The sequence below is a fragment of the Leptosomus discolor genome, chromosome 25 (assembly GCF_034619465.1).
Source record: "Leptosomus discolor isolate bLepDis1 chromosome 25, bLepDis1.hap2, whole genome shotgun sequence".
Classification (NCBI taxonomy): domain Eukaryota; kingdom Metazoa; phylum Chordata; class Aves; order Leptosomiformes; family Leptosomidae; genus Leptosomus; species Leptosomus discolor.
This window is the reverse complement of record NC_141415.1, coordinates 5,906,319-5,919,270: the sequence shown is the minus strand read 5'-3', so window position 1 is coordinate 5,919,270 and position 12,952 is coordinate 5,906,319. Positions and strand designations below refer to the sequence as shown.

The 12,952-nt window shown below is 53.0% G+C and overlaps 1 protein-coding gene across 1 annotated transcript; it reads right to left on the bottom strand.

The window, feature by feature from the left end:
• Nucleotides 1-8,265: 8,265 nt before the first annotated feature.
• HOXB13 (homeobox B13) lies at nucleotides 8,266-9,931 on the bottom strand. The gene is made up of 2 exons (XM_009956155.2): nucleotides 9,316-9,931; nucleotides 8,266-8,522 (listed from the first exon to the last, which is right to left on the bottom strand). The coding sequence occupies exons 1-2, from the start codon at nucleotides 9,929-9,931 to the stop codon at nucleotides 8,266-8,268; spliced, it is 873 nt and encodes a 290-aa protein (XP_009954457.2).
• Nucleotides 9,932-12,952: the final 3,021 nt, after the last annotated feature.

Sequence of the window (12,952 nt, the reverse complement as noted above, 5' to 3'; positions counted from 1 at the left end):
ACATCGCAGGCCAGAAATGATGGGATGGTAAAGGCATTCGGCTTAACAACTGAGCTGTGCTTGGGGTCTGTGTGACACCGGTAGAAGCATTAGCCCAGCAAATGGTCCCCGTGAGCAGCCCAGCTCAACCGCTTGCGCTGTTGGAGGACCAGAGCACAGCGGCTTGCGGTGTGTTTCCTGCGATGCGTCTCAGACTCAGAGGCGAGGAAATGTTTTGGGCTAACAGACATTCTCCAGGGTTGAAAAACGAGCATCCGAAAAATGGGAGGAAGTCAGTGTTGGAGGGAGGAGGGGAAGGTCACAGCTCGGAAACCCCTGGCCCAAAGAGGAGGTGACGGACCGCGCAGCGTGTCTGAGGGCACTGGACTCGCTGCCTGTGCACTCTGCACACAGCGGGCTTGTGTGTAGTAGGTCTCAGCAAGTCCCAAATGCATCAGACTCACTGACCTCCATGGATTTACTCTCTTCCTACTTTCCTTTGTTCTGTATTTCTGGATGTCCAAAAACCATGCCCAAATTTCTCTTCTTCTGTCAAGGCAAAATTTCTTGGTGGATAAAGAGAACAAGTTGTGAAGCCGCGAATTCCCGATTCTTTCTCCACTGTCTGGCTCAGCCTCATCTTCACAGGCCCATGGGGACCATTTCTGGGTGCACATATGAGAGAGCACAAGAGCACACGCTACTTCAGCTGTTGCAGGTCACGAATCTCTTGTTCCTCTGAAAGCTGTTGTCTGGCCACTGCTTGCCCAGGACAGATGGAGAGAAGAGACAGAGAAATCCCCTGTAGGAGAAGGGATCTCAGTCGCTGTGGGAGGAAGCAACAGCTCCATCCCCAGTGGGTCTGCAGCATCGTGTTGGTGTTTCAGCAGTGTTGACTGAGGGATATTGTGGAGGGACAAATAGGAAAAGCCGTAATAAGGTGCCATAAAATAATGGCTCATGCTGTAGAAAGGCTCTGCTTCATTCCTCGCAAACGTGCATGAAACGATGGTCTCAGTCTCCTCCACGCTAGACTCGAGGAGATTGCTTTGAACTTTAACCAACTCAAGGGACCGCACGGTTTTGCTGGTGCACTTTGGGGGAATTGCTGTTGATTTCTATCAAGATAAGCCCAGGAGCTGAGGAGAGCGATGGGGAGAGGCGCTGGGCTCAGGCACCCCTGCAGAAGGAAAGGCTCACCCGCACCCTCAGGGCCGTGCGTGCTCAGCATGGCCAAATGAGCTGCACCCCAACACGGCTCCTGGCTTTTCAGTGCATATTTACATCTTCTGGCCCGGACAAAAGCTGGAAGCTGTTGCTCCCAGAGCTCCAGCCACTGACTGAGCCCCTGTGCTTTCAGGCATTACACAGTGCAGGGAAAATGGCATTTAATACAATGTCCTTACGTTCCATCTCCTGCCTCTCCCATTTCATGTGGCAAACTGCTGAAACCCCAAAATGTGTGAGAAAATAACATGGTCACTTTTTTTCCAGAAAGCCAGCGCAACACTTTTATTTCTGATGAACTGGCTTTGTGCGTGGATGTGCACGTGTACGCAGGCACCTGACCCAGTGACTGCTCAAGCAAAAGGAATTTTCTTTTACATCACTTCATTAATTTGGGAGGGGGCATGGTGAAGGCGTATAGCTATTTTAGTAGCTTAAAGACAATTTTTTTTCAGAAAGAGATTTGTTCCAACTAGCCTTTTCTTGATGGGATTTTCCAAGCCAAAAATGTTTTCCTCCTTTCCCTCGTCTTCCAAAAGCCCTTCAGGTGAGCGATGGCTGTCCCAGCCACCTCGGTTATTTACACCTGCAGCTACTGCAGCCGTTGAGGCTGCATGTGGTGCTGGAGGACAACCTTGGAAGCTCCATGGCCCGCAAGGTGCTTGAAAACTGCCTGGGTTTAAGCTGGGTTAAGCTCCTGTGCCTCATTCACCTGCTTAAAGTGGTCACTGAAGTTTCCTGCTAAACTGAGACTTTGATGAGAAAACATAGCCGTGAGTCCAGGTTACTTTTTTATTAATGAATTGTTGGGTGCTGCTGAAACATATGCAGGCAAACACAGACCTGTCTCTGCTTCCACACCTCCCATTTCCATCCCTCTCCAGCATTTCTGTACATTTCAGCGGGAAGCAGCGATGAAAGCCCGTGCGCTTGGTTTGCGTTTTCGGCAGCTTAGCATTGCTGTAAGCTCCGTATCACCTCCTTTTGTGTAGGCTTGGGGCTGTCCCTGACACTCCCACATCTCATTCCCTTTCGCTTTTGATATTCTTGCGGGTACCTGGTTTGTGGGTTGTGGACCCGGGATGGGCCCCTGATGGTTTCAGGGCTGTGTGAGGCCGAGTGGGGGTTGGAGGTGAATTTTAGTAAATCAAACCCCTTAGAGATTCTGATAAATGGTCCCTGGAAAGGGACCCAGGAGGGACCTGGGTTTCTTCTGGCCACTGCACACACCAGGTGTTCTGTCCCTCAGTACCCCAAGCCCCCTTGCTAGACTCACACCTATGCATAGGTTGAAATTAATGGCACGAAAAAGCAACAGATCCTTTCATTCGATTGCTTTTGTTGCTTTATGCAGCTGAAGAGAATCACCACCGGGATCTCTATGCAAAAAACCCGCAGTCTCATAAAAACTGACGCACTGATTTCCACCTATTTTTCCTCATTAGGTAGTACCCTTCCTGCAGCCGTACAGAGAAGCTTTCTTACTTGCTTACAAGAATTAAAAGCAAGTGGGTGTATCCTCAAAAAAAAATAAATCTCTTTTAGCCTTGGGTGTTTAGGGAAAAAAACCCCAACCCTACAGGTGCTGTAAAAAATATATCGGGCAGCAAAATATCGAATGGACAGGAGACCCTTGCAAGGTGAGCTCGGGTGCAGCCAGGGCTTCTCTTTTTCTAGGTAAAATTGGGCTTTAAAAGTGATTTTTCCCTCCTCCCGTAGCCCGTCCTCGGGGCCGCAGCCGCTCCCGGCGGGTCGGGTCCGGCGGCCCCGGGGAGGTGCAGCCTCGGCGGAACAAACGGTTGTGGGACCGAACGAACGGGTTTTTTCCCCCGCGTTTCTCCGCTGGGCTCTGGTTTCTCTCCCAGCCCGGGCGACAGCAGGAGGAATCGCCTCTTTCTTGCACTTTCTTGCACGCAAATTGGGGCCGAAGAGGGTGAGGGAGGCTGAGGGATGCGGCGAAATGCAAATCGGCAGCGTCGTGTTGTTCATTTATCGTCCTTTAAGGGGAGGGGAAAAAAAAAAAAAAAAAAAAAAAAAAAAGAAAAAGAAGAAGAAGTCTTTAACCGTCAGAATAAAACCAGACTGTGCTTGAAAGGAATAGAAAAAAAGCCCCCTTTTCTCCGTCTTTTAGTTGCAACAGAAAATCGCACCGGGATCTATAATGCGGATATTTCACAGTCTTACAGTGGGCATTAACATTCAGCACACGGGTCTCTGCAGTGGGAATGAAATGGTTTTGAGTGTGAATGAACGAAAACCCATTAGAAAACCATGACTGTATTAAATTTCAGCTCGGAATATTGAAATATTTCTCACTTGGACAGTTACTTCCCTAGATCAGAACAAAAACTCCAGTGAAGAGGGCGCTTTAGTTGCTGTTCAGGGAATCTTTCATCCCCGTGGCACTTCCAGAGTGGCGGGAGACCCGTCAACGGCGAGTCTGCTTGCAAACAATAAACCTGTTTCATCTTTTAATTTTTTTTTTTTTAAATTTTATAAAAAGCAATTAAGTCATCTAGCAGAGACAGATAACATTGATTCCGGTGGAAAATTAAGTTTATTCTGCCTTTGTACGGAGTGTAACACTGTAATATATCGAAAAGGCATTTCCCTGGCAGGGCTTTAGAGTAACGAGTTTAATTTTAAATTTATTGGATGTAACTACAATGAGGAGTTTTCCTGTTTTGTTGACGGGTCTAAAATAACACGGTGATGTACAGCAGCACACACACTAAGTGGGCACATCGTCCTTGGGTTTGAAATAATAATAATTTCAAAAATATTTTAAAAGATAGAGAGGGAGAGAGGCAGAGCTCCCTTTTGGTTTTTGTCCTATTTTATTTTTGGACTCAGATTAGGAAACAAACGGAATGAGGACGCCAAAAAAAAAATGTACCTTTGATTCAGCTGAAGGAGAAGCAGGGAGAGACAGAGCAGTCTGAGGTCCCTGTTAATGACATCCCGTCAAGATGCTTGTAAGCCCCAAGAATGTTTACAACGTGGGCTCAAGTTCAATGACAAAATCCTTTGAAGGGGAAAGGGGAAGGAAAAAAAAAAAAAAACAGCCCAGACACTTTGTGCAGTGGGCATGAACTTGAACAAAAGAAAGGAGTCAAAGGCTGGGAAAGGGGGGGGGGAGGCGTGAGGGAAGGACTCAGAGAGGTGTTCCCACTGTGCCTCTCTCTGCCTTTCTTAAGTTCATAGGTGGATCTTTGGCGCGTTTTAATTTGATTTAGGGGAAAAACAAAGGAGGGAGAGAGGAGAAGAGAGGAGAAGAGAGGAGAAGAGAGGAGAAGAGAGGAGAAGAGAGGAGAAGAGAGGAGAAGAGAGGAGAAGAGAGGAGAGAGAGGAGAAGAGAAGAGAAGAGAAGAGAAGAGAAGAGAAGAGAAGAGAAGAGAAGAGAAGAGAAGAGAAGAGAAGAGAAGAGAAGAGAAGAGAAGAGAAGAGAAGAGAAGAGAAGAGAAGAGAAGAGAGAAGAGAAGAGAAGAGAAGAGAAGAGAAGAGGAAGAGAAGAGAAGAGAAGAGAAGAGAAGAGAAGAGAAGAGAAGAGAAGAGAAGAGAAGAGAAGAGAAGAGAAGAGAAGAGAAGAGAAGAGAAAGAGAAGAGAAGAGAAGAGAAGAGAAGAGAAGAGAAGAGAAGAGAAGAGAAGAGAAGATGCCAATGTGGGTGTGGTGCCCCACCTTGGGACAGGGCGGCCGGTGGATGAAGGTGCTTCTCCAGTGACTGTTTTAAACACCATTTTCTTAATAAAACCATACCAGAGCCCACCCCCACCAACCACCCGGGACCTCCCAAGCTGCTCTGCCTCAGGTTTTGGGCCGCATTGCCCAGGTTTTGGTCTGCTTTGCCCCAAACTTGGGGCTGCTCTACCCCAGGTTTTCGTCCGCATTGCCCCAGGTTTTGGTCTGCATTGCCCCAGGTTTGGGGGCTGCTCTGCTCTGGGTTTTGGGGCTGCATTGCCCCAGGTTTGGGGCTGCATTGCCCAGGTTTTGGTCTGCATTGCCCCAGGTTTGGGGCTGCTCTGCCCCCGGGTTTTTGGGGCTGCTCTGCCCCAGGTTTTCTAAGTTTCAAGTTCAACGGCAAAGGGAGGGAGGCGGGAGCCTTCACCTGGCCCGGCGCCCCCCCGGCAGCGGCTCCTTCCCGGCGTTTTACGAGGATGTCGGGCCTTTCTCGCCCTTTGCTGAGGCCGCCGTGTAAAGGTTTTACAGCTCTCCCCGAGACTCTCCTCCTCCCCTTCCCATCTGCATTTTTCCGCCTCGGATTCGGAGCTGGAGCTGAGGACAGGGAATAGGGGGTGGGGGTGGGTCATATCTTCCAGTTTCAGCCCAGTTTCCCACTGAGGCAGGATCCTAACTGGGCTGGAGGTGTCTGGAGGTTTCCAGTCGTTCCAGTGCGGGTTTGGGGCATCGGGAAAGATGCCTCGACTGGGGGGGGGGAAGGAATCTCACTAAAAGGATTAACCCTGCCATAGAGGGGAGCTCTGAGAGGAGCATCCCTTTCCAAACAGACCAGGTTTATTTTAAAGTCGCCCCTCAGAAAAGGACCAGATTTCTTGCATTTTATTGGATTATTTACTTTTCTTTGGGGGAACATTCGAGGGGCTTCCTCCTGTCTGGCAAAGCCACTTCTGCTTTGCGGCGTCTACAGACGCTCAGAAATAGGGTGAAAAGGTTCATTATTGGTAACACAAGGGGAAAGGAAAGCAGATTTTGAGCTTTTCATGCACCCGCCCGTTCAGGGAAGCCAGACAAACATTCCCAGACGCTTTCTAGCGCGGAGGGAATGGCAGGTCCGGTCGGTGCAGCCGGGCTCGGGGCCGGGTTCCTCTGTTCGGGCCAGAAATTAAGAAAATTGGTTTCAAAGCCGAGTAATTCAGAGCAGGATCCGGATGGGGAAGAGCGAAGTGTGACCGGTCCCCGCACGACAGTGCTGCCGCGAGTGCTCCAGCTGCCCGGGGACCCATCACCGCTGCCAGGCGCCTGAGGAGCGTTATAAGCGAGTACGGGGACCTGTAGGCGAGCGGTATAGGCGAGCACAGAACAGCCCGCGCTGGGTCCGCACACGCGGAGCCGCGCGGTTTCCTACGCACTTCTGCGTTCACGCTGTCCGTATCGCCCCTTTTTTTTTTGATTTTTTTGGGGGGGGGGGGGGGGGGCGTCGTCGCGGAGTCTCCCCGCAGACCCGACGGCTCCTCCCAGCGTGGGGCGGGATTTATTGCGTCTGCCCCCGACGCCCCTGCTTACGTCACCGCTCGGAACGCTCAGCCCGAGCGCCATTGGCTGTCCCCTTCGCGGAGCTTCTTGCGTCATGCGTGACGTCACGGGCGAGCGAGGCCCGCCCAGGCGGGGAAAGGCTGCACCCCGGGGTGCCGTTGGCACCTCCCGCAAAGCGCAGGGCGAAAATATCTGGGAAAAACAGGGAAAAACAGGGAAAAAAACGGGTAGAGCGCGCCCGGCTCTGCACCGCTCCCCGCCGGGAACCTGCGGGAAGCCAGAGCCGGCCTGAGCCTGAAATATGTAATAATTACGTTATTAAACAAGAACAAAATCACTATTGAAAGTTATTATTTAGGGCATGTTGTGATTCGCTTCGGATTTCTAAAAGAAAGAAAAGGCAGGAAAAGGGCAAATTTTTGCTCTCGGTAACGATGTTTTGGAGTTTAATCGTCCTTTGAGAAGCTTTTGGGGGTTTACAGGCAGGTTTAAACGCGATGCTGCTGCGAGGACCCAGTGAGCCGACACGCCGCTGCCTTGAACCACCGAGATACCAAACAAAGAAATAGCGTACGTGGAGTTTGCCCTTCCCTGAAGCGGCAAATAACCCGAAAAGAGCAGAGAAAAGCGCTTGTTTGAGTATATTAACTTTCACCCTATTTATTCTGTTTAAAAGGATGACGACGTTTCTTGATATTAACCAAGATCATTTAGTATTACACGGGGATTACTTCAGCACATGCTACAGAACGTATCGCTATAATTAGTAGGAGAAGGAAAACGTGTGTACAAATACACGTCGAGTAGCACAAACCAAAGCGCATATGGAATTATACGAATTGCATTTACCTGTATCAAAATATAGGCATGAACATACATGTAAGTATGTCTATATGTACGTATACAAACACGTGTATATACACCTTTAGCTGAGTACATATTTATATCCACACATCCAGTACTGCATTGCATGTATACGTGCGTGCGTTTGGGTAGCTGGGGACATATAAACACACGGACACAAATATCGTATATGAGAAAAGGTAAAATAACGCGTATTGCTAAATATGTGCATATGGATATGTATATTTTATATATAACCGCGCAAAAAACGTGGTACGTGCCTTCATAAATGTGTGCCTACGGGTACATATATGTCATACGCATATACTGTACATTCACGGAAACCCGCGCGTTTATGCAAACAATTCACGTGTGTTTCTACATAACACACCCGGACTCTATTTATTCTCCCTTAGATGCGCATTTTGATACTTCTGCCTCAATTAAGGGGGGGGGGTGTGTATTTTTTTCTGCTGTAAGTACGGCTTTTCGTTTCTAAAGACCAAATTCCCTGTGACCCCCCACCCCACGCTCGGATAGCCCTGCTCCCGCCGCACGCAGGCGAGCCAGGAGTTGCATATTTGGGTTAATTAATGCAATTAGGCCAGATTTTTGTTTGTGGTTTGTGGTTTTTCTGTGAGTGTGGGTTTTGGGGGGGTTTTAAACGCTCTGAGGATGCAGTAAAAACCGGTGGGAGACGGAGGGAGCACGACGTGGCAGCGGCGTTGTAAAGCAAGAGCAAACTGTACAGGGTCCTGAGCGGGCAGGGATGGGGCATCTTCCTCGCTCGCCCTCCTTCGCGGGGGCCGCTCAGCAGCGGGGAGCGGTGCCCAGCGCCCTGAGCTGCCCCGGGCGGCGGGGACGGCTCAGTCCGCCCCGGGCGCCGCTCGCTCCCGCTGCCGACAGTGCCGGACCGCCCCCCCCACCCCCCCGCTCCAGCCCCCCACCCCGGGGAGGTGGGGGGCAGACGGGGACCCTTTCGGGGCTTGCGGTGGCCGTGTCCTCACGGAGTGCTGCTGCTGCTTTTGATTTTGGCGACGACTTTTTTCTCTTTCACCCGCCGGTTCTGGAACCAGATGGTGATCTGTCGCTCCGTGAGGTTGGTGGCGGCGGAGATCTTCCTCCTCTTGTCGCGGGTGATGAACTTGCTGCTGGCGTACTCCTTCTCCAGCTCCTTCAGCTGCCCTTTGCTGTACGGGACCCTCTTCTTGCGGCCCCGGCGGAAGGAGCAGCCGTCGGGGGGCAACTGCCCGGAGGAGTCTGGGCGTGGGGAGAGACGGGGCTGAGCGGGGTCGAGGGGGGGTTCCCCATGCACCCACCTCCCATCACCTTTCCCTGCAAGCTGCACCCCCTCTCCCTGCCACCCCATGTCTTCCCTCCAGCCTCGCTGACAACGATAATATTTAAAGATATTTAAGTTATAGATAGTCCTTATTGATACTTAAAAATTGGTTTTCTTTCCTGAATTTATTTATAATTTTCTTCTTCGTGGAGAAATACAGGTATTGGCAAAACGCCGACGTGGGTGAGACCCGCGCTGATAGCCGCGTATGCGCTCCGCGGTTTCAGCGCAGTCGGTGCGCGGCCGAGCAGGGCCAGCGGCAAATTCAATCCCACCGGCGTGGCGTGGACGGGGGGGCGTGGGAAGGGCCCCCCTCCCACGCTCACGGCCCTGCACGGTGGGGGCCATGCGCACCCCTTCCCCCGGCTTTAAAGCATCCCGATGCCAAGCGCTGCCGGCGGGCTGCGGCTGGCCCGGGATCGTGTCTGAACCCGGATAGTATCACCATCTGAACCCGGATAGTATCACCATCTGCCTCCCTGCTCGGAGGGTGCAGAGTTGCGAATGGCAGTGTTAATCTGAGTAATTAATTATTTTGTGAAACCTACCTGCTGGGTGATTTGGACTAGCGCGCAAACACAAGCTACTGAGGGGCAAGAGCAGCTCCTCAGAAGATTATTTTGAACCTCGGTCCCAATTCTTCTCCCCGCACGATGCACACGCCCCCACAACCCCCCCTCCCCTCTCCCAGCCCCAGCACCGGGATTTTACCTGCGAAGGCGGATTTCAGGAGGTACCCGGCCTGGCCCTGCTCCTTGGGGCAGCACATCTGGCTGCTCCAGCCGCCGCCCAAAGCCCACGGCTGATGGTAACCGTCCACGGGCAGCAGAGTCTCATGCCGGGCTTCCCCCGGGCCCCCCAACCCCGGGACCACCGACACGTCCAGGTAACCGGCGACGGGCTGGTAAGGGGTCCCGTAGCCGGGGTAGAAAGCGAACTCGGCGGGGCGGCTCTGGAAGTCCTCGCTGCCCGCGGGGGGGTCCAGGTACTTCTCGGCGGGGAAGGGGCCCTGGGCCGGGCCGGTTTTCAGGGCGCTGCGGGCGACGCGGCAGGAGTAGTAGCCGCTGCCGAAATATCCGTAGGGCAGCGGGGCGGAGGCGGCGGGACCCGGCGGGGCGGCCGGGGGCGGCGGGGCGGCGGGGCAGGGCTTGGGGGGCTCGGGGGGCCCCTCCGCCGGGTAACCGGGGTTCATCCCGGGGGGAGGCGATGGACCGCCGAGGGTCGGGGGGGGAGGGGGCAGCAGCCCCCTGCCCTGGCCGCCTGCGAAGCCGCCGGCTGCCAGGAGCCCCTCGAGGCCCGGGGGGCCGCGGGGCTCCGGGGGCTGCATGGGGGGCGGCGGCGAGGGGGCCGGGGCATGGGGAGAGGCTGCTCGGCAGCACCCGGGCACTGCCCGAGGGGGGTCCCCGGATCTTTTTAAAAGGCTGCGAGCTGCCGAGAGCTGCCTTTCCCCGCCGGGCTGCCCTGACGCAACGGCCGGGGGCTGCCTCATTGGCTGCCGCTCGGGGGGAAAAGGACGGAGAAGGAGGAAAAAAAAACCCAACCCAACCCCACACACACACACAAAAAAAACCCTCCAGCCCCAATAAACCCTGGCTGCAGAAATTGCGAAAATGCTTTTATTGCAATGGGAGGAGGAGGGGGACACCCCCCCTGCACGTGACAGGCGGGTACACGGGAGGCGCCTCTTGCGCTGCATCTTGCCGAAAAAAAAAAAAAAAAAAAAAAGGGGGGGGCAAAAGTGTGGGGCGGGGGGCTATGGGAGGGAGGGGAAGGAGAGGGAAGATCACGAACGGCGCAGAGGAGCAGTCCCCGGTGGAAAAATCCGGGTTTAGATTAAAACCACCTTTTTTTTTTTTTTCTTCTGCCATGTGGCCCCTACTTCCCACGCAGGTTCGGGGATTTCTGCCCTCGGAAAAAGCTCGCTTCAATCCCTGGAGACCCAGGGACCTCCTTCGGCCCATGCGGGCAGCCGTGGGGTAGCGATGAACCCCCGGGGACAGAGCTTCTGCCCCTGCTCGGGGGGGGTTGTCCCATCGTCGCACAGCTACAAAAGGCCGAAACCTGCATCCTTGTGGGGAAGGACAGGGAATGGCCATAAAAACAAGGAGAGAGGGCAAAAGGGGTCCCAGGTACCCAAAAAAAAAAACCTGCAAATGTGGGGGGATACCCCACACTCTGCTTGTACACAGCTATTGCCACGCAGGACACTGGCATGGCCCCGGGCCAGGTCTGCAGGTCAGTGTGGATCCTGGCTAAGAAGCATCCCAAAGGGAAAAAGGTTGGAAAAGGGAGGTGGGAAAATAACACAGAGAGTTCCTTTGGGGTCCAGGAGCACCGGACAGGTGGAGAGACAGGCAGAAGGGGGGACAGATAGACTGATGTGGCCATGAGGGATTTCATCGGTTTGGAAAAAATTGGGGTAGATGCACTGAGGCCTGTGCCTATGTGCGTGCTAATAAATTATTCAGGTACGGGCAGTTTTAATCGTCTGTACACATGGTACAAACACACACACAGCCGTGTTTTCCACTCCTTTTTGTCTCCGGTTTTCCCCCAAAAGCCTTGTCTGAGGGAAAGCTTTACTGGAATTCCCCCAAAGGCAGCTTGAGCTCATGCGTTGTTGCCTTTGCACAGAAAAATCGAGAGATTTCTGCCTTCTATCAAATCGCAATAAAAATCCTCCTTCTGCCACGTCTTTGGGCCACCAAAGCAACGACCCATCCGCCCAGAGGAACCGCGATAGGGTTTCACCCGGAGGGACAGAAATCCCGACAGAAAATAGAGGTTAGCAGTGACGAATGCAGAGCTCGCCCAGGCGGGGAAAAGCCCCATTTCGTTGCGGGGGCAGCTCTTCTTCCCCCAAAACACGGCTCCTTCCAGCTCCCTGCATCTGCAGGGGCTTTGCCCAGGGCTGTCTCGGCATGATCCCCTCCCGCCCCCCGTCCTCTCTCCCAGGGAAATAAATAAACCACATCGCGAAGCTGCACCTTCGTTCCTCGGCTTCTCTCGTCCGCTAAAAATCCCGGAGTCTCACAGAAACTGATGATTTTCTTTTTCTGGAGAGGAAAATAAAATAAAACAAATTTAAAATCCCCGTGGTTTTAGCCTTCACCTTTCCGATTTCAAAGCTTCTTTCTTCTCTTTCCGTAGTTTAACGACTGCACTCCTTCTTTGATGCCCTTTTTATTCTCCCCCGCTCCTGCCCTCTCCCCATTTGCTTTGAACCAGCCCATAACTCGGGCGCTGGGGCACGGCGGCCGCGACGGGCGGCCCGGGTGTTTGCCGACGGGGCCGCAGCTCCCCCGCGTCTCACCCCGCTTCCTTCACAGAAAGGTCGGGCTTAATCCGGAGGTCAAGGCCAAGTTGAAAGTTAAGAGCCTGTCGACTTCGGGGCTTCACTCTGGCGGCGGCCGTCGGGGCTGCCCCGGCCCCGCCGCCCCACGGAGCCCCCACGGCCGCGGGGAGAGCTCGGTCCCCGCGGCGGCTTCTCAGGGAGAAGCTCCCGAGATGTCCCGGCTTGAGGCTGGAGCGGGATCCGCGGACAGAGCGACTTGCTGCAGACTTTCCTGGTAGTTTGTGTCCTTTTATTGCCTTTCTTTATTTTTGTTAGACTTTTTAATCCAAGCGGGGAAGAAAAAAAAAAACCCAAACCACGAACGGAGGAGTGGGATCCACTGGCAGAAGCGCCCGGCCAGCCCAGCGCCCACAGACACCCCATAAAGGAGGGTACGGACCCGCCGATTTATGGAAATTGGATTTTTTTCCGTTTTTCTCCTGGGGCAGGCCGGTGCGGGGTTGGTGGCAGGCGGCGGGCTCTACCCCCGCAGCCGCCCCTCAGCCTCCCCGGCGGGAGCAGCGTCGGAGAGGAATTCACCTTTTTCAGCCCCCCCAAAACCGCACTTCGGCTAATTTATTTAGAGGCATTACCGGTTTCTGAAACTGCAGAGTACCTCGTGCTTTTAAGACCTCGCTTCCCTTCGATTCATCTGCTTTATAACATGTTTGGAACGTTTCGAGCAGGCTTTGCCGTGGAAATCGTTTAAAATGCGGCTTCCAAACTGATATTAAGGTTTCCGTTCTTTGACAATTTTACGGAGAAAATTCAGTGGAATATTTAACGACACAGTTTAAAGCAATAGGAACGGGGTTATTTTAAAAGAAAAACGGGATTTCTTTTACTGGTTCCTCTCTCTGTGATCGGGCTTAAAATTATCAAATGCGCTTATTAGTTTGCAACTATTCTTTTATTATATTCTCGATAGGATCCATCCAATATTTGTGCCATCTGGAATCCGAAAAAGCTGGGGAATAACTTTTTAACAGCCTGTGATTTTTTTAAGCGATTGAA